General features: G+C 24.8%; 1 protein-coding gene across 2 annotated transcripts in view; it reads right to left on the bottom strand.

Annotated features, from left to right (window-relative positions):
* Positions 1 to 24,546, bottom strand: part of LOC129983772 (triple functional domain protein-like) — a 53,340-nt gene that overhangs the window by 1,770 nt on the left and 27,024 nt on the right. The window contains exons 24-49 of one of the 2 annotated variants that reach the window (XM_056093396.1): positions 23,210 to 23,332; positions 21,904 to 22,086; positions 21,428 to 21,546; positions 19,980 to 20,156; positions 19,635 to 19,704; positions 19,437 to 19,526; positions 19,207 to 19,341; positions 18,599 to 18,676; positions 17,853 to 18,035; positions 17,259 to 17,360; positions 16,965 to 17,110; positions 16,723 to 16,822; positions 15,538 to 15,772; positions 15,141 to 15,243; positions 14,320 to 14,434; positions 14,168 to 14,233; positions 13,302 to 13,436; positions 11,023 to 11,103; positions 10,514 to 10,602; positions 9,435 to 9,501; positions 9,236 to 9,345; positions 8,327 to 8,486; positions 6,958 to 7,050; positions 6,125 to 6,259; positions 3,562 to 3,741; positions 2,343 to 2,511 (exon numbers count right to left, since the gene is read on the bottom strand). In XM_056093396.1, coding sequence (XP_055949371.1) covers positions 2,343 to 2,511; positions 3,562 to 3,741; positions 6,125 to 6,259; positions 6,958 to 7,050; positions 8,327 to 8,486; positions 9,236 to 9,345; positions 9,435 to 9,501; positions 10,514 to 10,602; positions 11,023 to 11,103; positions 13,302 to 13,436; positions 14,168 to 14,233; positions 14,320 to 14,434; positions 15,141 to 15,243; positions 15,538 to 15,772; positions 16,723 to 16,822; positions 16,965 to 17,110; positions 17,259 to 17,360; positions 17,853 to 18,035; positions 18,599 to 18,676; positions 19,207 to 19,341; positions 19,437 to 19,526; positions 19,635 to 19,704; positions 19,980 to 20,156; positions 21,428 to 21,546; positions 21,904 to 22,086; positions 23,210 to 23,332 — 3,244 coding nt within the window. The remainder of the gene's footprint in view (positions 1 to 2,342; positions 2,512 to 3,561; positions 3,742 to 6,124; positions 6,260 to 6,957; positions 7,051 to 8,326; positions 8,487 to 9,235; positions 9,346 to 9,434; positions 9,502 to 10,513; positions 10,603 to 11,022; positions 11,104 to 13,301; positions 13,437 to 14,167; positions 14,234 to 14,319; positions 14,435 to 15,140; positions 15,244 to 15,537; positions 15,773 to 16,722; positions 16,823 to 16,964; positions 17,111 to 17,258; positions 17,361 to 17,852; positions 18,036 to 18,598; positions 18,677 to 19,206; positions 19,342 to 19,436; positions 19,527 to 19,634; positions 19,705 to 19,979; positions 20,157 to 21,427; positions 21,547 to 21,903; positions 22,087 to 23,209; positions 23,333 to 24,546) is intronic. The other variant, XM_056093397.1, reaches the window with a different exon arrangement.

Genomic DNA, 24,546 nt, shown 5'->3' with positions numbered 1-24,546 from the left:
AGAAGCAAGGGCCTTGAGAAACGGGAAGAGGTGTTAAAAGCCACCATAAAGATTAATATCCAAGATATCCATATCTGTAAAAATATCCTTTACTAGATAAAGTTTTTAGTCTGATTAAAAGAAAAATTAGAGGTATCTTCTAAGTGTTTTTGAGAAATGCCATTACACTCATTGTTAAATGACAGCATTGTCACTGCTATGGATATTGTGTATGCCCTAAAGAGGCAAGGTTATAACTTGTACAGATTTATGGAAGTTAAGAAGAAGAAAATGATATGCTCCAACTTTATATGAAATATTTTGTGTTGTTGTTGACAGGCACCAAAATGAAATATTCTTAGGGGAAAAAAAACTGACACAGTAAGAACTTGTGAAGTTAAAGGTTAATAAATAACATTAGTTTCATTTTATTTTAATAGAAACAAAGAAAAATTTTGTCTGCTTAAAACACTTAAAAGTAAGATGATAAAATACTTTCACACTTTCATTTCGGGAAATTTTCTAATGTTAGTTTACTCTTATTTGCAATTGTTATCAAAAAGAGCAAAACTAAAAATTTTTTGTCATATTAATTCTCTACAATGATTATCTGCAAAGCATGCTAATAAGTTAAAAAAATTTTTGGATCTAGATATATAATGATTACAAGAAAGTTTAGATTCTTATTTTTAGATATTTTCCCCTTGAGAAACAGTATAAGGTTCTCAGTTACCACTAACAATTGTCATCATGGAGTAATTAGGAAGAGGCTTTTAATATAATAATACCTATAACTTGCATGCTTTCTGAACAATTTATTATAATATAGAATATCCTTTCCTGCAAGTCTAAAAAAAAACTTCAGTGACCTGCCTTGTTAATAATTTTTATTATTTTATACCAAACTAATAATTGCTATTTTAAAATAATCTATCATGTAATTTAATAATTTTATATATGAAACTGGTTATTAATACCAATTAGATTTGATTGAGGTGGACTATAGAAGAGGTGGGGATAACGTTAAAAAAGAAAATAAGCATCATTCCTAAAGAGGAACATGAAGATAATGATTTTGATTCTTTTCATTAAAAAATGGAGGCTGTGGAGATGGAGAAAATAACATCTCAAATCATCCATGGTTGATTTAAGAAAAAAAAAAGTATATATTCACCAATTTTGTAGAAGATACTAAAATGAAGATTGGCTATCATAAATCTGAAGGATCAGTGAAGTAGACGGTGATCAGACAAATGTGACAGATCTAAATATTATTTTGACGAAATTAAAATTTCTTTGAGTGTTAATGATATTTTGAGAGTCAGATAAAAGATATTCTATCAGATCCTAAGAAGACTTTTTCAAGTAGCATAGATATCAGAGAAAAATGAGACAAACTGAGCATTTTATTTGAATTGGGAGCTGTACTTCCTTTTACTAAAGTGAACGATTAGTCCTTACTCATTTTAAAGTTAATTTCAAAGTCATAGATATTTACTTCTTATATTTCAAAAAAATTTAGTCATTTTTACTTTTATAAAGTTTTTTTTTCTTCTTTTTCTTAATTTTCCCAACAAAATTGGGGATAAAAAGATTTGTTCCGATATTTTATACGAGAATTCCACAAAAAGTTTTTATTCTAAGACAGTAAAAAAAATTAATTAATTAGTATTTTGGTATAGTTGAGAATGGGTGTAAAAATAAATTGTAAGACAATAAAGAATAATTTTCTATCATTTCAAATATTTGATCTTCAAATCTGTTTGTTACTGTATCAGAAGCTAAAACAAGTGTTTCAAATTATCCTATATTTTTCTGAGGTGAATGGAAGTATACCAGGGTAAATATGGACACCTCAGTAACAAAGAGTGATTGATTAATTAATTGATCAATTTGAAAAAGAAAATGCATTCTTTAATAAAATTTCCAGATTATGATTATAATTTCATATAAATTTCAGACCCTATTTTTCTTCCCATATGGCCATTGGGGAAAAAAAAAAGTAAAAATCTGGAAAGTCAATTTTCAGTTATTCTACTTGACCTTACTTTCTTTAAAAATGAGATTTAAAGATAGCATTTTTTTTTTTTGTTTCAAACTCATGCATGGAAATTAAATCATACAATATGAATTTCTTAACAATTTTTATAGAAAAAGTAAATATTATTAATATTTTTATTTTATTAAAGTAACTTGATTCCTCAAAAAATAATACTAGTAGAAATAATTAATCCTATATATTTTGAAATAAAATTAGCATTTTATAAATAACTAATTTAAAAAAGAGCAATGAGCAGGATATCTAAATGTTAATTTGATATACAAATGCAAAATAAATAAAATAGGAGAATAAAGAATTTTACCCTTCATATATTCAATTTGTGAATTAATGGCATAATTTATTCTGTCTCTCCATTCTTGTGCTATTTCTATACTATGGCCTTGCAGAATTAAGATTTCTTTGGTTGAATCTTTTGATTTCAGAGCAAATTTATTAGAATTTTTTGCATCATCAAGTTCTAATTTATCCACCTGAAAAATAAAATTAAATGTTATATTTCTTTCATTATTTTTTATCAACCACTTTACTGATTTGATCATACATAGCATACTCATTGCATCCTATTTTAATATCTAAAATATGCAGAATTATAATTTATTACACACATATGTATATGTGTGTGTGTAAACATATTTTAGCAGTTGCGAGGAGCCAAATAGAAGACTTTTAGAATTTTAACTTTGATTTATTTCACCACTGGAGGCATAATTTTCATATAAAGAATAAGTAATGCGTCAGTCTACATCACAATACAAGAGCAGAAGAGAGAGTAATTTTTTCCTTCAGTGAGTACTATGAGATTTTGATAAGTATTTCTTTGACATTTAGGAAAGGGAATCATCTATCATTAAGTTTAGTTTAGTTATATTAAGGTTCCATTTTTAAGCAACACTAGGGCTATTTTGGGACAGACCTCGTAATTTTGAACATGGTCAGATGATGAGGACAATGCCTTTCAAGTATCATTAAAAGAACGTTGTAAATGTTTTATCCCTTCACTTAGAGAGTAAGAAAATGCTGACATCAGCAATTTTATAGAGCACATCTAGAATTAAATAAAAAGTGGGAATTGAATCAGGAAATAAGATACCACTTTAGAATGAAATTAACATGGGCTAATTTAAGATAAAATTAGGAAAATAATTAGGATTTAAATTACATTAAGAGATATCATTACACACACACACACATATACATATATATATGGAGCAAAATATGCTCTCTCTCTCTGTATATATTTAATGTAGACAAAAGAAAAGTCATTCTCAAGTATTATAAATGAAAACAATAATTAGACGAAATCCATGAGCCAAATTAAAAAGTAACCTTTAGGCATAAACTTTTACATAAATTTTAAAAACAACAAGAAGGCATCATTAAAAAATTTGAATATCCTACAAATGCAATTAAATTATTATTATTATTATTTTGTCTTTGAGATTCCTTAATCCTGATGATAAATGATAGTTTCTACAAAATAAAATTATAAAAATAAATTAATAATAAAAAAGACATCATACCGGTAGAGAATTTTTAAACATATACACAGGACTAGAATGCTGACTTTTAGGTGCAATAATATCACTAAAAACTATCATTTGTTCAAAGAGGAACACTTGTTGATCCTTGAGTGTGGTTGCATGCTCTCCAACTTTTAACTGGCCTTGAAGGAGAATCTGTCCATGATTAGCTAAATTAGCCTGAAATAAATAATTTTTTTAAATAATACAGTGAAATGAAAACATATTTTTACTTGATTATTTCAAAAAACAAATATGCATAATTGTACAATCATTTATATTGTGTCACAAAATTTTATCTAAGCAAAGCGATTTTAACAATCATATGTATATCAGAAATCCCTTTTATACTAACACCTTTAAAGCCATTTAATTATCAAATTACCATCTTGCAATCTATCAATCCTGTAAAGTGTTGGCATTCTACAGGTTCTTTAATTTATGTATTGTGGCACAAAATGTATTTTGAAAGGAGGAAATGTGCATTTCAGAACATTTTTAAAAAATTCAGATTAAGTAAAATTTTGATAATTTTCCTAGATAACTTCTAAAAATATAATACAAAAATAAATTATACATTATCTGAAAATATATAATAATAATAATAAAACAGTTCTATTTTACCATTTTCATAATCAGATAATTTTCTTCCTCTTTTAATAAACTTTTTTAAATTATTGAATAATCTTTTTATGCAAATTCATTTGCATTATAGTAAATGAATTCCAACTGTTTTAAGTAAAACTACTGTCATCATGCTTATTTCACATTTTCTGTTAAATAAGTATGAATTTTATTACTTAATTTGAACACACTTTTCGTGAAATCTGTAAATAAAGCCTTCTACCATATTAGTATAATAGAGAATATATTCAGAAAGTTGAAAAATAACAACTGCCACTTTTTGTGAGAATTAAAAAAGCTACCATATTAGACAGTGAACAATTAGAAGCTCAATGATATAGATATGTTTGAATGCAAGTGTGATATAATTTAATTTTACCTAATAAGAGAAATTCATGTAAGCAGTAAGCAGAACAATTATTAAAATAATATAGTTTAAATGTTTTTAATATGATATTTAAATATACTTGTAGGAGGAAAAATAAGTATCAAATTAGGCACAGGATATATAACTGAAATTAAACAAAACAGGTATTTCTAATAGTTAATATAAGTTGATTATCACCAAAGTATATTTTTCAATACTTTGGAGAATGTTATTTGTAGAAAACTGATCATGAAATGGGTATCAAAATTAAAATTCAGAAACTAAGATCTTGCATTGTGGAAAAAAAAATATATGCAGTCAAACCTCACTTAACAAACAATTCTCATAATGTGCAAACTTATAATTCCTATAATGAGCATAACAAAAAGCAGAGAGTCTCTTGATGAGTGATGCTTTGCAAAACGAATAACAAGGAGACATCTTAATGCTACCTGCTTGTATCTTGGTTATTAGTCTGTATTTAAAACTTGTTTATTAGTAGTTATTTATTGTTATTTTTTAAATTCAAAATAGAATAAAATATATAGTTAATTAAAATATTAGAGGGGGGGGGGAAAGACACTGATAAGTATTATGGCTTCATACTGTAATATGATGAAGAAATATTTTCATAACAAACAAGAATAGCCAGGAACTGCATTCTCTATTATTTTATTAGGAGAGGAGGAGAAAATTGCCTTGGTGTAGCATCAACCCTCTGGTGAAAAAAGGAAGATGCTGAAAGCATGGTAAACAGCAATATTGTATTTTTAGAAGAACCAATCTCGTAAATCAGTAGCTCTGAGCAATATAGGTTTATTTAATGATAATTCTGTGTCTCATTGTTGCTATATTTCGAAATGTAGGGAGAAAAAAAAAAAGTCTTTAGACAACTTTCTTAAAACAAAAAGCATGAATTAAAGAATTGACATTGCTTAATTAAATTTGAAGTGTTCCCCCCCCTGCCCCCAGAATTGAACACATTATTCTATGAACAAAATTGTTTCATTTAATGAATGTTCAGAATAACAAGATTCACGAACAAATTATACTTGTTAAGAAAGGTTCCATGGTATTATAGAGGTTACTTAACTAATAATGAAAAATAAATAAATGGCATTGATAATTCTGACTTCTGCAGTCAATTGAAAATTTTCTGTCACTTTTAATCATGCAAATATGAGTCGTCTAGATATTTTCAATACAGAGAAAAAAGTTCTAACTTCAAGAACATTCTTTTTATACAATAATACAAAAGTTAATGCATATTCCTATTTTAAATAAGTGAAGAAAGAAAAAAAATCTTATATACAATATAATTTAAATTGTGTAAAAAAAAATCTTTGTTTTAATGGATTTTTTTTTCTTCACATTTTTAATGTTATATTTTACAATTTAAAATTAGAATACAATCTATAGAAATCAATATTTGGACTAACAAATGAGATATTACTTTACAGTAAAAATTAAATTTAACCAAACAATACAATGAATTATATTATTTTACATCAACACAAAAAGAATGAAAAGGCTCTCTAAAGAGCAATTAAATATTTCAATCAATCGACTTACTTGAAATCCCTGCATTCGATTCAGATTCAAAATATCATTGGAAGTTTTGTAAATGAGATGCATAATATGGACGGCCTTTTCAAGTTGTTGAACTTCTTCTTCTATGTCTGCCTGCTGAGTATACTTCAAAATATCCTACAGATAATGATAATAATTATTACCTCTATTATTAATTGGATCCTCAAATTGTCTGCACAATAATTAGTTAAATTTAGTTTTCAGAATATTAGATAAACCATTCTTTTAAACAAAAAAATTAATTAGATAAAAAAGAAAATATAATCAAGTGTTAATCTAGAATAATCTTTTTAAGTAGTTTCACTTAATAACTTACAAAAGATTAAAAACAAATGAAAGTGGAGTAGGCACATTCTGAAATAAATCTAATAAAGAGGTAAAGACAAAAACTGAGTAGTCAAAACAGATGAATAAAATAATTGACTAATAAATTTATGGCAAAATAAATCTAATTTTCAATATCTTTAAGAAACATGTTAAAATAAATTATCACTTTTATAAATAATTCAAATGAATAAAAAATTTACTAATCAGATTATACAATGGATAATAGCATGAGAATAACAAACAATATGGTAAGCATTTAAATAATCTACAATACAAAAAAATAAAAATAAATAATAATACGAGAAGTCATCTAAATACTGGTTTAATATATTTATTCTTTATTAATTGATTATAAAAATATTTTAATCTTGTTGATAACTTAATACTAAGAAAACAAATTTATATTCAAGTATGACATTTCTTTAAACCATAAATAACAAATGTAAAAACTGTTAAATTACATAAGAGAATATTTTAATCAACAATACCTTCAACAGAAGTTTATATTCCAGTATTCTCTGAACAGGCCTAGTTAACAATTCGTGAAGTTGTCGTTCAAGATTATATTTCCTTCTCACTTCCTGAAATGAAAATTCAAGAATTAATTAATTTTAATTCAATTAAAGAAATGCCCTTTTTTTTATAAAGAAGACCAAATCATCACTCCATAGATTACAATAACTGATTATTTCTGTTAAGCATGATACATGTTACCATGTTTTTTTTTATATATATATTTTTAGAAATAGAATATGTTAAAGAAGTTAAAAATAAGCAAGTTTTTATTTGCATCAGTAATACTGCAGAAAGTTTCTTGTATTATTATTATTATGTAAAAACTCACACTTAAAATGCTTTATACAATGAAATCTACTTATTATGGATATATTATTAAATATAAATGTGTAGTATAAAATACAAATTAAATGAATAACAATCATCATTTTTAATAAAATATGTCATGTAAATTTTTCTAAAATAATCAATCCAATAATGAGACCCTTATATAATTTTAAAAATTAACTTTCTAATCCTTAATTTCTGCCATCAAATACTACAAAAATATCTCATTTGATTTTAGTGAATTGCTATTTTCCAACATTAAATATGCACTTTTGAACATCAATGATAATCTATCTTTTTAATATTCTGCAAGGATATAAAAGCCATTATTGTGTTATATAAAGAATATAAAATATTATTTGAATAGTGTTTAATTTCATATTTGGGATACAATTAATACAGACATTTTAATTGATTCATAAGAAATAAACCATTTTATAACATCCATAAATGTACACAAATATCTTTGTATAATTCAATGTAAACTAATTTAAATTGTGCTTCATTGTTTTTCACTACAATTCCAAAATATATTTATTATTTCCCATTACTTTTTATGAAACTTTAATTAAATATCAATATTCTGTTTAAGAAAACTAAAATAGTAATTTGCATCTACTCAAAATTAATAACATTAAAAGAATTTTTTTAATTATGTAATTTAAAATAATATTTATAAAATTAAACATATAAGTTTTATTAAAAGATCTTTACAATTCATAATTCCTTGAAACTTAATACTTTGACTGCCATATTTACAGCAATTCTCTTTCAAATCAAAAATTAGATAATCCCAAAGATTTATAATTTGAAGAGTTCTTAAAATTTAACATTAAATAACAATATCAAAATGTTTGGATTAAGCATATAAAAAATTTATAGAAATATTAAATAAACAATAATCTAAATATGCTAATATACATTAAATATATCTCATATGTAGCACAGTACCATTTCATGGCAAACAAATTTAGCTAAATTTCAATTGCAGTTACATTAAATCACAATTTTTACCTCAAAATATGAATTAAAAAACTGCGCTACAAGTTCTTCAGACTTGGGTTTATTTTGGCAATATACAATGTACATGTGTAATTTTCGTTCTGATCGCCTGAACAAAAGACCAATGCTCCGAGGATTTTCCAGTGTACTTTGCAGTTCAGGAAAAAATGTGCTAAAAGGCAAAATATGACTAGTAAGATTTCAACTAAGACAAACTACAAAGACATGCAACAAATTTAAATTTTTATTCTCAATCTGCACTGCACTTCAAATAAATAAAAATAAAATCTAAATAAATAACAACAAAAACTTATTTCATGCAGAATGAAAATAATGATTTTAAAGGGTTCATATGGACTTTAAAGGAGGTTCAAGTACGTTCAAACTAATCAGTTTTACAATGAAACATATAGACTAAACATGATGTGGCCAAAATAGATATAAAATACAGTATATATGTAATTGATCAAGACGCATAAGTTCATGATTAAAATGAATATGAAATGTGAAAGATCCACTTTCATACAATTTCTTATGCAAAAGCAAAAATAGATCATGATGTGGCATGTACCTGTTTGGACATACTGTACAATGCAAACTGATTTATAATGATGGGTCATATTGCCTAATTTGCTTTAGACAAAACAATGTCAACTAACATGTTCACAAAAGGTTTTCATCAATGTCTTTTTACATAAAACTGATTTGTTGCAATATAGCTGATCTAACATTAAAATTTATTGGAACCCTTAGAAATCATCCAGCATATTATTTTATTGAAAAGGTTTATAGGTTTAAGGGTATTAGATCTAACATAGGTAAGGAAAATTACATAAAACGCTTCTAAAATGATTACATTTACTATTACAGAAGAAACATCTATTTATAACAATTAAACATATAGAATGAATAAAAACTTACTCTCTGTGCCATTCAAAAATTGATTCAATATTTCCAAAAACAACTTTTCCTTTATCTCCAGCCAATTCTTGAGGAACAGGAACTTCACCTTTCATATTTTTGATATAACCCTAGGTATACAATGCAACACAAAGTTTACACTAACTACAATGACTTTCTGAGAAAATAGAAAATTAAATGAAAAAAATGACAATCATACCTCAACTATTGATTCTAAGTCATTCACATAATTTTTTTCAGTTTCAATAAATTCTTGTATCACACATCTACATAAGAAAGAAAAATGAATTATTATCACTATTAATAAAGAAAAATATTAATAGTATATACAACAATAATAAATTTTATTTATATTATTTTTAATTTTATTAAATATAATAAAGCATAGTTGAAACATTCATTATTATCATCTATTTTGTTAATAAAATTAAAAGTTTTGACTATTATTATTTTTAACTCATACTTAAATATTTTATTTTTACAATGAGTAACTACACTTATTTTTTAATAAGCACTTGCATATTCTATTGAAAACTATCCATTATGTTTTACATAATGAAGAGTAACAAAATGTGTCATGTTCTAACATAATTCTGCATGTATTCTAATATTTTGTTGTTTCAAATCCAAAACAAAATTTATATACAGAGGCATGATTAACACTAGTAAATTAAACCTTTCAAGGAATTCAACTCATACTAATATATTGTTTACAAGACCAAAAAAAAAAAAAAAAAAAAAAACTCCAAGAATATATATTTAATATATAAATAAAATATCAGTATATAGAGTAAATTTTTTTATGTCAATTTCTATTTTCAAACTGATACTTATTTAACTAAGTTTTATATATAAACCTCAAAATTTTTAAAATCTTATAAATGTTTTATTTATAAATAAATAAATAAAAATATATTCAAATTAAATTATTAGCTATTCAAACAAATTTTAACTGCTAAACTTTTCAGCCATTAAAAATATAGTTACTAAAGAAATAGAAAGCAATATGTTGTAATCTCCCGCCAACAAATAATAAAATTACAAATGAAATGAAATGTTAAAAATTACCAGGAGCATTCAACACCAGGACATAGTTAAATAGCAAAGATTGTAAACCGCATTATTTTAAATCATGCTGTTATAAAAATAGTTATAGCTTAGAATACATAAACAATACAAATCTTTAAAACAATAAATATATTTTTTAATACAAATTTATTTCCAAATCATTTTATAAAGAAAAGACATGAACAATGACAGCAGAGGAAAGAAACTCACTTGCGATTTTGTAAAACCTTCTCTTTTTCTTTAGCACTAACAGCATGCTTTTTATTTAACTCATCTGCTACAAGTTCAGTATGATGTTCCTGAAATAAAATTATACATATTTATATACATATATTTTCAAAAATTCCATATCAAGCTGTTTGAACATTCGGTGAAATTGTATACACAAACATAAAATATCCAATGGAAAACAAACTAATACATGCAGTTATAATTTCCAATGAAATGTGTTGAAAATATAATGTAGATTATATTTATATATATATAAAAAAGTGTGAATATTTCATGCATGTGAAAAAATTGCAGGAAAAATAAATAAAAACTAATTTATACACCATAACATAGAACTTTAATAATAGAAATAAAACTTAAAGCTTTTAATACATATTCATAAAACAAAACACTATTACATAAAGCATTCCATTCTCATTTTTAGTTAATTTAGACTTCATTTACATGCTGCATGCAAACAAATTTTATGATTATAGCATCACACACACCATACGCTCCTTTACTATTTGTTCTATTTCAGAAGCCAAATCAGTAGAGCTACTTCCATCAGCAGACGGTAAGGTTATAGGCTAAATGAAAATGTTAAAAATGATCAGCATCAAACACTTGCATTATGAGTTAGTCTGGATATAGTTGGATAGCTAGAAAATGTATTAAAACTAAATCTCAGTTTCAAAATTACATACAAATATTTAGTTATTAAACTAATACTACTTTCAAACATCCATTGTTCTTTATAGGAATCTGCAATCAAAACTTTCACAACAGAAAAATAATAAAGACAGTAAAGCACCATTTATACATCTTTCAAGAAACTGATGGAATATAAAGCAAAAAAAAAAAAAAAAAAAAAAAAAAAATTGTAATTTTAAACTAAATCTTTGATTATTAAAAATTTAATACAGAGCTAGCATATTACTGAAAGCAATAATTAAATTAAAAAAAATAATAATAAAAGGGAAACCCTTCATTACACATCTTGAGTAGAAACTATACATTTCTTATTTTATGTAACTAAAGCACAATTAAAAAAAATCTTCAATCATCTTTTCATGTGCTGATTGGCAGGAGGTATTAAACATTAGTAAGTAACTATGAGTAACAAACATTAAAGCATTATGGTTGAATTAAATTCAAAGAATTTTTTTTCCACTAGTTTTTTTGATGAAATTGAAGTTTTTCAAAGAGGTGTCCTTTATATCTTTAATAAAAGCTAGAAGAACTTCTTTACATTCATCATAGTTGTTTAAATAGCAACAGATAATTTGTCTTTTATTATTTAATCATTTATAAATAATTCCAAAGTCCAATAATCACAGATCACACGCTTTTTAAAAATAACCTTTATTCACAGGAGATTGCAACCTTCTTCAATTTTGAAAATATATAATCAAAGCCTTTGTATCAAATAAAAAAAATATATATTATAAGAACAATGGTTACAAATGAAATAGACTATGTTAAAATGACATACTTAGAAATGAGAAATATATAAATGGTGTTTCACTGCAATTCTATGTTAATGACTTTACTTTATAAAGGATCTCTTTTAAATAAAAATTTGTTCTTATCAGTAAAAACAGAATTTAAGTTTCATGAAAAGGGTATTTATGAATTCCATATAATCCTAAGGGAGTCTGAAATGAGGTGTTATACCAGTCATCTCTGGCAATAATCTTGTTCACTAAGAATAATAGATGCATTTAATTTTAGTTATATCTCTTATGCAGAATTTTCATACCCCTCCCCCAATAAAATAATTTTATATTTAAATTTATAAGTAGTGAAAATTCTGGGCAAAATCGATCCAGTTATTAAGGTTAGAGGATTGTATCAGTTTTATTTTGTATCTCTTCAAAAAATAGAGGATAATGATAAGGCAGGTAATCACTGATGATATATATAGGGGCCATAGACTTTAATTTAAAATGGCATTGTTGGGTGCATGGGGCAGGGGGGGGGGGTGTAGATTGATTCTGAAATTTTGCCATTTATTTTGAATAAATAAATGGACATTATTACAATCCTATTCTTGAGGATTGAAAAATAGATCTTACTGAATATTGAATATAAAATAGAATCTTAAAATTTCCTCCTACATTCAAATGTGGGGAAAAACCACATAAATTAATACATAAAAAAATACTGATTATATTTTAGCAGCAATATATTTTAGTTGAAAGTGAAATTAATTGTTACAGGAAATGTAGAGCAACACCTGCAAAGAAAATACTAATTCTGACTATAAAAATACAAAAACTTTTATCATATATATAAGCTTTAATAAATCTAATTTATTTTCTTTATTCCTTTCATCAATATTTTCTAAAATTTTATTCCTTTATTATTAATAAATTATTATAATTATTAATAGAGATTAACACATGTAAAAATTTTGCTAGGTTTAAAACGAATAAAATCTTTTAATGAATTAAAAATAGCAGACAAAAAAATTTTGACAAAAGAAACTAGCATTTTTTTTTTTTTTTTTTTTTTTTGTTCCCATCTCATAGAAAAATATATCCAGCCAAGTAGGAAATACAAAAATATATATAGTTTCAGAAATATTCAATTATGCAAATTAATATTTTCGTCGATTTCATAACTTCTAATTTTTAATTTAAGCATAACATGATTCATATTTCAATGAATGTAATAGTTTTCAATAATGTAAAAATACTTTCTGTTGTACTTAATGCCTTCTTAAAATCAAGTATTTTTAAAAAAATTCACAATTCAAAATTAGAAGTAAAAAAAAAAAGCATACCTTTTCAGAATTGCCACCAGCTAGATTCTGATGAACAGGTGTAAAACTATGTTCTTGAATTTTCATAGGGGGTGGTAGTTCAACATCTAACACTTCATCTTCTTCGACTGACATGACTTTCTTGTTAGATTCATTCTGATAATAATACATGTTCATTAAATAATTTAGAAAAATTTCAAATATATTTTTTAGAATAGTGTGAAATAAAAGCATTTACAATATCAAATTATTTTAAAATATCAACTTTGAATTACAAATTTTTCAATTATAGCAAACAGAATCAATAAAATAAGATTTTGAGATAAACTTATAAGCTGAATTTTAGTTTATTTTTTAAATAACATTTAATGGAGTAAAATAAATAAATAAATAAAATCTATTCAATTCTATCTAAAAAAACATTTAGATACAATTTTTTGCTAAAATATTCATTATTAGAAATCAATAATTAAAATCTGCATTGAGTTTCACATTTCCTCCTCCCCAGGTTTATGACTCAGAATAAGGATCAGAATTTTTTATTTTTCTTTCTTAAACTGAAGAATATGACTGCAAAATATACATATTTATATAACTTTTCATTTAAAATTTGTAACTTATGCTTTTTGCACTATTATTATTCACATTTTATTCTTTTATTCTAATTTTATTTTTAATTCGTTTTGTTCTGTGCATTCAGTAGGATTATATTTATATATATATTATAAAAAAGGATTTTATTTATTTTGCTGCACTTTATTAGATATATATCTGCTACAAAGCATATTCCACTGGTTCCATAATAATTACTCAACATAGGATGAAAATTCAAATTTAGCATTCAAATGTTTTAGAGTCTAAAAAATAATATTAACCTGGATACTAACCTGCAAAATGCCATTTCTGGTAGAATTAAGTAAAACTTTCTTGTGACCTTCACTTTTCAATACGGTCTACAAAACAAAAATTAAAACACTGAAAATCGAACCATTAATGCCATTTAAAAATTTATTTTGATTTAATGGATTACTATAAATACCTTTGGTTGGGGCTGTTGTGATGATTTTTTACTAGAAACTGACTTAGAACTTTCACTACCCGACCTTTCAACACGACTATGACTTAGTTTACGAACTGGATTTGATAACCATTTTCTAAAAGGAATAAACAAATATAATTTTTATAAAATAGAAATAAAATTTTTTTTATGAAAAACAATCTTTCTAAATGTTGTACATATTAAATAAATGCATAAAAGCATTAGTTTCTTTAAATTAACTTATTATTAATACAACAATTCATGTCAACAATTAATAAAGTAAAATAGTAGTATAGGAAATTTCTTAACATATCCCTTATAAGAATATCTTTTAAATAAAATATGTTATCTCTAGAATACAAATATAAAAAACTTTTCTTTTGCTTAGCCTTCAATCAATGAATAAAATTTAACCAAAAAAATTAAAAAAAAAAAAAAAAAAAAAAAAAAGATACTGTTGGTATAAAATCTTGAGGCTTCACTCGTCCTTTTAATTGCAATGAATAGCACAATTTCAAGACTAATAGCTTATTTTTAAATATTACTTATAGTCTACTTTATTATTTATTGGAAGCTAATTAATATGCTTGAGTAAAGGTTTACCATATGTATTAATGTGATGATGAATATCATAAAGGTCAAGTTATTTTTTCCCCTTCAAATTTAATATCAATTAAAAGGTTAAAACAAAATTTCTCAAGTTACCAGTTGCAATTATAGCAAATGTCTTTTAAAATGAATTCGAATTTAATATCTAATTTTTTAAAATATCAAATTTTTTTTTTTTAATGAAAAGGCATGAAAGAAAGAAAACTACAGACCTAAAAGCTCCTCTTCGTTTTGATGCAGGCAGAGTTGAAATATTTGTCAAAGGGAATGCATTAGAACCACTTGGGCTTATATCTGTAGTATTTACATGTGGTTCTGCAAAAAGAAAAGATTGAATATTTTAAATAGATTATATCTACACGTTTTTATTTATTACCCAATAAATATAATTATCACAAAAAACTTCAATTAAGCTTTTAGTATTACTTAACTGCTTTTTGCTCATGAAAGTTATTCAAATTATTTTCTTATAAAAAATTATTAATTTTATTGAAATTCATTGATCTGAAATGTGATAGCTTAAATTGATTAATTTAATAGCAGACACTTAAAATATTTCCAACATAACCATAAAGAATTATATTTTAATAAAACAAACAATTCTCCTACCTTCATTCTCAATATTTGTTTTAGGCAATGACTGTTTCAAAGGAGGTTTTGTACACGAGGAAGGAATCAGGCCTTCCTGATTTGCTATATTAGATTCATCTTTTTGTACATGTCGGACTAGATACCAATCATTGCTTGACTCTAATACTTCAACCTGCTGACCAGCATGAACAGTTAACTCTAAGGAACCAGGTAGAGCTCTGTGATCTTCAATTACATTCATTATTTCACCACCCTTAAAGTAAAAATAAATCCATATAAATGAATAAATCATTTGAGGCAATTGATTTTTTCAGAGTTCAGTTAAAGCACTGCAAATAAAATTTTACTGCACTTACTTCAGCATAATGCTACAGAAATATCTTAAAAGAAATAATTTAGAGGGGAAATAAAAACTTGAATCAGTTTCTTTTAAAAAGTAAAGCTATTTCCACTTTAATAATAATAATTTTAAAAAATTATAGCAGAATACAGCATTTTTTTTACATATTCTGAGAAGGGGGAAAAAAGTAAATTTAATATACATACTTAACTATTTGCAATTGATATTTATTAATTTTTCTAAAAGTTTTACAGTGATAATGCACTATATTTCAGAAATATGTTAAAACCTATAGTAATCTTTCACTATGTTTAAACCTATAATAATCCTAAAGAATAATTCAACAATTATTTACTCATTCGGATTTGAAATAAAATGATCAATAATTTAATTAAATGAAGTAACATGAAAATTTTAGAATATCTTTAATAATAAAACTTGACATAACAGAAAGTAATAGTTCATTTAAGGAAAAACAGAATTCTTCCATTGATATCAATAATGTAAATATATTACTCTCTACTAATATTATATAAGCTACTTTGAAAAATTCATTTCACTCACTGAAAAATAATATCTTTAAAAAATTTTTACTACAAAAAAATCAACAAAATATTTTTTTTATTTTGTTTGGGGAAAGAAATTTACAAATATTAATTTATTTACATGCATACAGTTTATCAGGATTGTAGAGTAAGGATTTTACAACTTAATGATAATTCCAAAGCTTAAAGTAAAAAAATATTTATTAAGAAAAAATTAAAGCAAAAGTTCCTTTTAATTTTCTTCTCAATTTATATAATTTAAAACAGTAATATTTGAATGAAAATTTCCCTTTTCTTGATATGATAAAAAAAGTTTACCTTTTCACTATCAGTAGTATTACCAGATCCAAAGGAAGCCAAGGATCCCCGTTCTTGATTTTCAATACTACCTTCATCCATTGATGAATCCTCCATGTCTCTATAAAATAGAAGATTTTTTACAAATGTCACTGAAAAAGCAAGATAGGTAATAAAAGTACCATATCAAACAAATTTTCTCAGTGTAATTTCATTGTTATCAAAAAATATTAAAAAGCAAGAGATTGCTCAGAAATTTTTACCTGCTGGATCGATTACTGACTGATTTAGAGATCTTAGTGTGGCATTTAGATAAATTAAGAGTGGAAAGAGCACTACTAAAGTACGTTTCTTGAATAACTTCTCGCAACTTCTTGACCCAGGATTGCTTGTTTTCTAAAGAAGTAGCCTTAAAAAGAAAAAGGAAAAACGCTTATATATAATGTCTTTAAAAGCAATTAATTTACATGAAGTTTATAAAGAGTTCATTAAAATACTCAATATTTGGAAAATAACATGAATATAAATAAAAAAGAAGCAAATAATGAAATAAATACTTTTAAGATTATTTTGTTTTCTGCAAGAGGTGCTCTACCCGTCCAAACAGCAAATTTACATTCATCACCTTCAACATGCTCAGTAATACCTATTTCAGACGTCTAAAATGAAAACAAATGATAAAATTACTAATAAAAATACTGACACTGCCTTCATATTGATAACAATACGTAAAATATTGTGAAACTACTTCAATAATAAACATACATAAGAATTTAGTTGCAACATAAGCCAAAACTACGGTAATTATTATTTAGCTTTTAGGTAAGAGAGTTTTAGGTAAAATGTTTTTGATTTTCTACATTATTAAAATCTTTCAATGTTAATACTTTATTTGTTTGTTTCATTCCATAAATAAAAAAACAAAATATGAGAAAATTGTAAATTTAAAATATGAACAACCTTTATAACATAATAATTGCCCCTTTTCCACAAAAATGCACACAAGAAGTTGGAAATACTATAATCAAGAGTTTTTAACTTTTTATCCTTTTCCTCAAAAATAATAAGGAAAAAATATTCAAACATTTAAATTAAGTATTATAATGATGACAGATAAATTAAAAAAATAACTTTAGTAAAATTGGACTTACTAGAAGTTTTGTCTTATAAATATATTTTGCTTTTCCATTAGAATCTTTAACTTCTTTACTAAATAACAAATACAGTTCAAACAGAAAAATGTGCCTTTCTCGTCCTTTCCTAATTAATGACTTAGGCTCAAAGACATGAAAAGAGTCTTGAAGAATAACTTCACCCAACTGATCAAGGGATACCTGAAAAATAAACATTTCAAGTTAGTGCCTACATTAAAATTGTATTCAATATTGAAAAAAAAAAGTTATTGGGTTTTTTTAATCATTAAAACAAAGTTGTACAGAATATATATTTTAAGTACATTCAATTATCATTCTTAAAGCATATATTGTTTTAAAATTAAAATTATTATTGTTTTTTTCCATACAAAGTTGTCCCTTTCTGATATCTTGAAATAATTTAAAACAGCTATTTTAATAAAGTATGGAATAAGATCTTTTCCCCCTTCATTTCTTGTTGACTAATTCAAATAAAGTACCTAAAATATTGTACATTTAAAAAATTTTAATACAACAAAGTTTTATATACTATATGGAAAAAAGTAAGAAGTAAAGATTCAACAAAAAGTACACACATAAAATATATACATATACAAATTTAAGATTTGAATAGTAAAATTATTATTCAAATTTTATTCACTTGATTTTTAGAACTGAGCTATAAAAATATTTTTATGCACAAAAAAATTTCACCCAAATATTTATATGCATTTTATAAAAAAGAAAAAGAAGAAAATACATACATCACATCCTTCCAACATGCTAAGATGCATGGCATCATTAGCCTTTTTGGGTACATTTAGCATAACATCCAGGCCATCCTAAAAAAGAGAAAATTTCAAAATTAAATATATTAAAATCTATAGATTTAAGAGCAAAATCTTTATTATACTTACAAAATATTATATATTGAAACTTTTTTAAGTTAAAAAAATGAATATTGGTTGAAAATAATTGACTTTCAAAACATGCAATTTCTAGAAAACTATATTATGCTAAACGATTTTACATATAAAATTTAATGGCAAGTTGGAAAGTAATCAATAAAATGATGTAAAATATCTATAATATTTACAAATAGTAGAATGACAACAATTTGATTATTTAATAAGATTATCTTTACTGAACATGAAAAATCTACTATTTAATAATATAAAAATTGATAACTGAGTTTGTTATAAAACCTTCATCAAAATCTCCCATCTGCTTCATAAAATTTGTGAGAAAATTTGAAAATAAATAAATGGGAATTCTACAAGATACCAACAATTTCGGGATTTTCATTTTTATTTATATAGATGGCATAAAACGAAGAATAAATTAAGAAAAGAATTAGAATAACAAATCTTACTTTAATTTCTCCTTGATCTTCTTCACAACAGGATAATAAATCTTTCAACAGTAGCTGATATTTCGTAATTCTTTGCACTGGTTTAATCAAATAAGCAGCTATTGGATGTGGAATATTATGCTTTCTCTGTACATCCTACAATGGATTTTGTAAAAAATCAAATTATAAGCTTACCTGGCTTTCTAATAAAGCAGAAAAAGATGAAAGCAAAAAAAAAAAAATATACATACTTCAAAGTAATTTCCAGCATGATGAACCAAAAGTAAATTAGACTCTGGCTTATTTTTACAATATTTTACATATACTTCAAATTTTTGGGCCTAAAAAATATAGGTTTCATTTAGTATCTCAACTATGTTGATAAAAAATATAAACAAGCAAAAAATACTAAGTGCAAGTAAAAACAAAATCACGTTTGATTAACTTACCCATGTCACAAAGCAATGTCCAACATCTTCAGGCATAGTTTCATATTTTTCTAATTCTTTTAAAAATATTCTATATTTGAAAATTAAGAAAATACAAAAATTAGAGGAATAATAGAAAATATCAAAGGAAATTGTTTCTTTCCACCTAGTTCAATATTCTATACAGAATATTAATCTAGGTGAATCAAAGATACTCATCAGAATTATCTGGTTCATAAAGATTAATTTTATCAAAAAAAGTTTATGAAATAATGAAATATAAATAAGCAGAATTTAAACTTTTCTTTAAAAAGTACTAATTAAATTTTTTTAAAGTGGATAATTCATGAAAAATATTAAACTCACTGATCATGAAACTGAAATATTTCGACCATATTGCCAAACAATGTTGAACTTTTCTTCTGCAATCCAGGAGGAATAGCATCATCAGATTTCTCCATTTCTGTCATATATGTTTTTATGCAAGTTTCCAGATCTTTAACATAAGTTCTTTCTGTTTGCAATAATTCTGCCATAATAAATCTAAAGAAGGACAGAACAATTTGTTCAGATTCAAATCAGATTAAACACACATATGAAAAAATTACGGAATGCATTTAACGTTTTTATTTATTAATGAAAGGTCTTAAAAACTTGTTTAGAATGAACCCCTTTCAAAAACAATGCAAAGTTGTATTCTTTTAATAATACTTGTGCTAATGCGATCGAGTTTATCATTTGTAACTTAAAGACAATCTTTTTGAATTTGATGGAAAAGATATATTTCCTAAGCCAATTTATCTCCGAGTGCAGATATGATGCTGATCAAAATTAATTGAATATACTGGGCACCATTCAGCATGCTGCTGTACAGAACTGAACAAACAAATCAAAGAGTTTCTAAAATGCTGCCATACAACGCATTTTCAGAAAATAGTCATTAATGATGAACTTCTTTCATGAAAAAAGGATTTTTTATAATTCCAAATGTGATAAATCTGAAAATTAATGTTTCTATCTCAATTAAAGCTACATTTGCAATAAATTTTGTAGATGGGAACATGAAATTTTGTATGTGCATTAATGAATGCAAGAAAAATATTTTACACATTGACACTTTTTTTGCAACAGTAGCCACATAAAAATCATAAAAATTAAAGTTTTGTAATTTTTTCCCTGTACGAAAGACAAGAGTGTTTTCAAAAAATTGCCCACATTATTTAATCAAACTTTGCAATTGGAAGTATATGCCTAGGTGCCATATTTAAAAGAATAATATCTTGTTTCACTTTTTTGAGGATGTTTGCATATTATTGAATTCCAATAAAATTAATTTTAAAAAAGCTTATCAATGCTATGCTTATAAAATAGGAATAAGATCTTTAATAAATGAAAAATGACAATTTTTGGGAAAAAAGTATTTTTTTTTTAAAAAAAAAAGAACTAAAAGCCTTTAGTAGCAATTTTCAGATCATAAAAAAAAAAAAAAAAAAAACGAATTCTTGGGTTAAATTTTTAAGTCAGATTTTAGTTGACTCAAATCCATAATCAATAAGAGAATATTGGGTTTGATAAATTACCAATTGTAAAAGAGAGGACACCAAACTGAAACTTTGAAGCACAGAATACTCTTATTTTGGAATTGTCTAATCCATTTTGAAATCACTAATTTAGCATTTTGAAAATGCTGGCATTAAAGATTCACTAGACAACAGAATTCAGATAATGAAACTTAGTTGCAGTAATTTCACTTTTAAAATTAAAAAAAAAATATATTGAAACATATATATTATAGAGGGAAAAATAAAACATACTCTTTACGACGAGCAGATTTTCGTTTTTCTTCATTTAGTTCTTTTGCTGCAGCTTCTTTAACTTTATCCTCTAAAGAAGGATCACTGTGGCGATCCAATGATAGATCTTTTGTATCCCGCTATTTTGATGAAATAATTATCACTATTAAATACATTCTAGAATTGAAATGTTAACTTAATCTACAATAGAAAATACCAGTGCAGTCTGTAACACAGGATATAGTTTAAAAATATTCCTGCTTCTTTTACCTGCATCATTAATAGATGTGCCAAGCCTGCCTACTGTTTTGGCATTATGCAATTTATTTATTTTTCTGAAGTTTAAAGTTACTATTTTCAGTACGTAAATAAAGCTTTGAATAACAATTAGTTCATTTCTGAATTGAATTCAATTACAATTTTAACAGGAAAGTAAAATAAAATTTCTTATTTTCTAATCTGATTAAAGCAAAAATTAATTAAAAATATATGCTTACATCAGATTGCAAACCAAGTTTTTCTTCAAGTTTCTGCCGATAATGATCCATGCGCTCACTGAAATCTTTATAACTTTGATCGACTGAGGCAACCCATTGCTTTATAGCAGATGCATGAGCATGACCTCGCTCCACTAAGCTATCTGCAAGTTGTAAAAGCAAACGGACCTTTTCTCTGGTTTCCTGAAAAATGCAGAATGACACTTTAATAACAGATTAATCTTTCATTAACATTACAAAATAAATGTAAATACTCTTAATAATCTGAAAAATTAAATATTGTTTTTCCAAATAAGTAAGTATAGAACATTATACCTATTAGGGTTTCATACATAGATACGGTTACATATTTATAGGCATTTAAAAAATTATTTATTTCATTTCTTAAAGTATGATTATGGCAAATGCTTAGAAAGAAAATTCATAAAAGCAAATAAGGAATAACACAACTGCTTAAAAAACATCACTATATGTTATTAAAATACCACACAAAAATTATATATGCATAACCTCTTACCGCCTGTGCAATAAGTCAGAATTATTAAGCATTATAGAGTCAGATGTGAAAAGAAACTATACTGCATGGACAACTATATAATTAAAATAACAGTAAAATCCCTCATCTCTAAACATTGTTCCAGCTGCACAATTTTAAATTTATATAAAAATCAGATATGCCATCAATGTTCCTTACTCTTTATTGCCCTTTATTTTTTGACAGATACTGCAAAATAAAACTTCGTCAGTCTTCAATTTCAAAAATCAGAATAAAGTTATGAAGATATCAGAATTTTTAGCTTACACAGCTACCAAATATTAAAGAAGTTGTGTGCACTAAATTAATATTATTTACATGACAGATGTGACAGTTAGTCACCAAAGATGAATAATTCTTTAAAATTCTATGGAAACATGTAGTGATATGAATACCAATCTTTGTAATTAAACACAGAAAACCATTTTTTTCCCATTGGTAAAATAATGTGCAATAAGTCATTGAAATGTCCTTCTCTATGATTTTAATTTATTAAATTTTAGATTATGGAGGCTTACATGGGCAACTATCTTGTACACACACAAAGCACGAATACATAAAAAATATACTTTAAATTATTATTACTGATTTAACAATCTTGATTTCTAATATCAGCAGTTTTGAGTTGACTTCATTATTATAAGTCAACCTTTTAAATTTTTTAACTTCTAAAAATATTTTTTAAAAATTAAGTTTAAAAAATAGTTAGCTGCATAAAATTGCAATTGATCTGTAAGGCATATAACAAAAATGAAAATATTTTGAACTTACTTTAGCATTTCCTTTGAATTCATTATACTCCTTCAACAGGGCCTTAGTTTCTTCAACATTATCACCTAATGTTCTTCGATTATCTAAATAATCTTCTCCTGTTTCCCGAATCCATTCAAGAGCCTTAAAGTAACACATAAAATTACATTATTATAACATTTTTTTTCGTTCCATCAGAGACAAAATTTTCCAAATACAAATTTCAAGCAGTAAAAATGAAATGTTCTATTTATAAAATGAGCATAATGAAATAAATTAAAATTATATTAAAATAAATAGTAATACTGCATTCAATTCTTTAAAAAAAAATGAAAGAACTCCCTTATTTTATTTTGTTTGTAGGGACGAAAATAGCAATGTCAGTAAATCAGAAGAAAAGTCTTAGTATCCTTTAATATAGATTTAGCATCTAATGATTTTCACATCTAATTAACACATAATCTTGTTTTTGAACTCTTAAAAACAAACAAACTTTTATATTTTTACTTTTAGTTTACAAAAAAGAAAAAAGGGAGGTGGTAGTAATCTGCATAAATAGGAATAATTAAAATTTCACTTCCAATAATGATAAAAAAAAAAAAAAAAAACTAGTAAAAAGATTTCAAAAATCTGTTGTATCATTGATTTTTTAAAAATCATAATTAAGTTTTATGAATGCATCAGGTTTCATAAAAAATAAAGCAATTTATATGCATTTCAAGAATTTAGATTTCTTTACTCAAAAAATCTAAACCATTGGACATTATTTACACTTTATGCAAAAATAAAAATATTTAATTAATTATCCATAATAGTAGCATTAAATAGGAAATATTGGCAAACACAAAAATATAACATTAATAATTATTCTTGAAGCATGATTTCTATTATAGTTATTTAATATGCATACATAATTAAGCACATGAGAATAAGGAAACATTAGATTTTTTAGAATTCTATTTTTAATTATTACTTTTCAAAATCTCTGAAGAAGAGTGGGAAGAGTTTTCATAAGTAAGATGTCACAAATAACATATTCTAGCTAAAATCTGACATCTATTTTCTTTTTTAAAAAAAGATTTCAATTATTTGGTATAAAAATACAAAAATGTATTAATTTTGGGAGAAAAATACTCAATTCTATTCTTTGCAATTATGCAAATTTCATGTTTCAACTTGATATGATTACAAATTTTAACTAGGAAGCAATAAAATGTTTTACTATTTTTCTATAATATACCATGTCACTTGCTTACATAAAACCTCCATATATGGAAGAAATCTCAATTATCAAGGATTTTTTTCCCCTAAGGATTTTAAATTTAAAAAAAAGTATATTGTATAAAATTTTTATAAAC

The sequence above is a fragment of the Argiope bruennichi genome, chromosome 9 (genome assembly GCF_947563725.1).
Source record: "Argiope bruennichi chromosome 9, qqArgBrue1.1, whole genome shotgun sequence".
Lineage (NCBI taxonomy): Eukaryota > Metazoa > Arthropoda > Arachnida > Araneae > Araneidae > Argiope > Argiope bruennichi.
The sequence above is the reverse complement of the archived record's forward strand: the minus strand, read 5'-3'. Positions and strand labels throughout refer to the sequence as shown.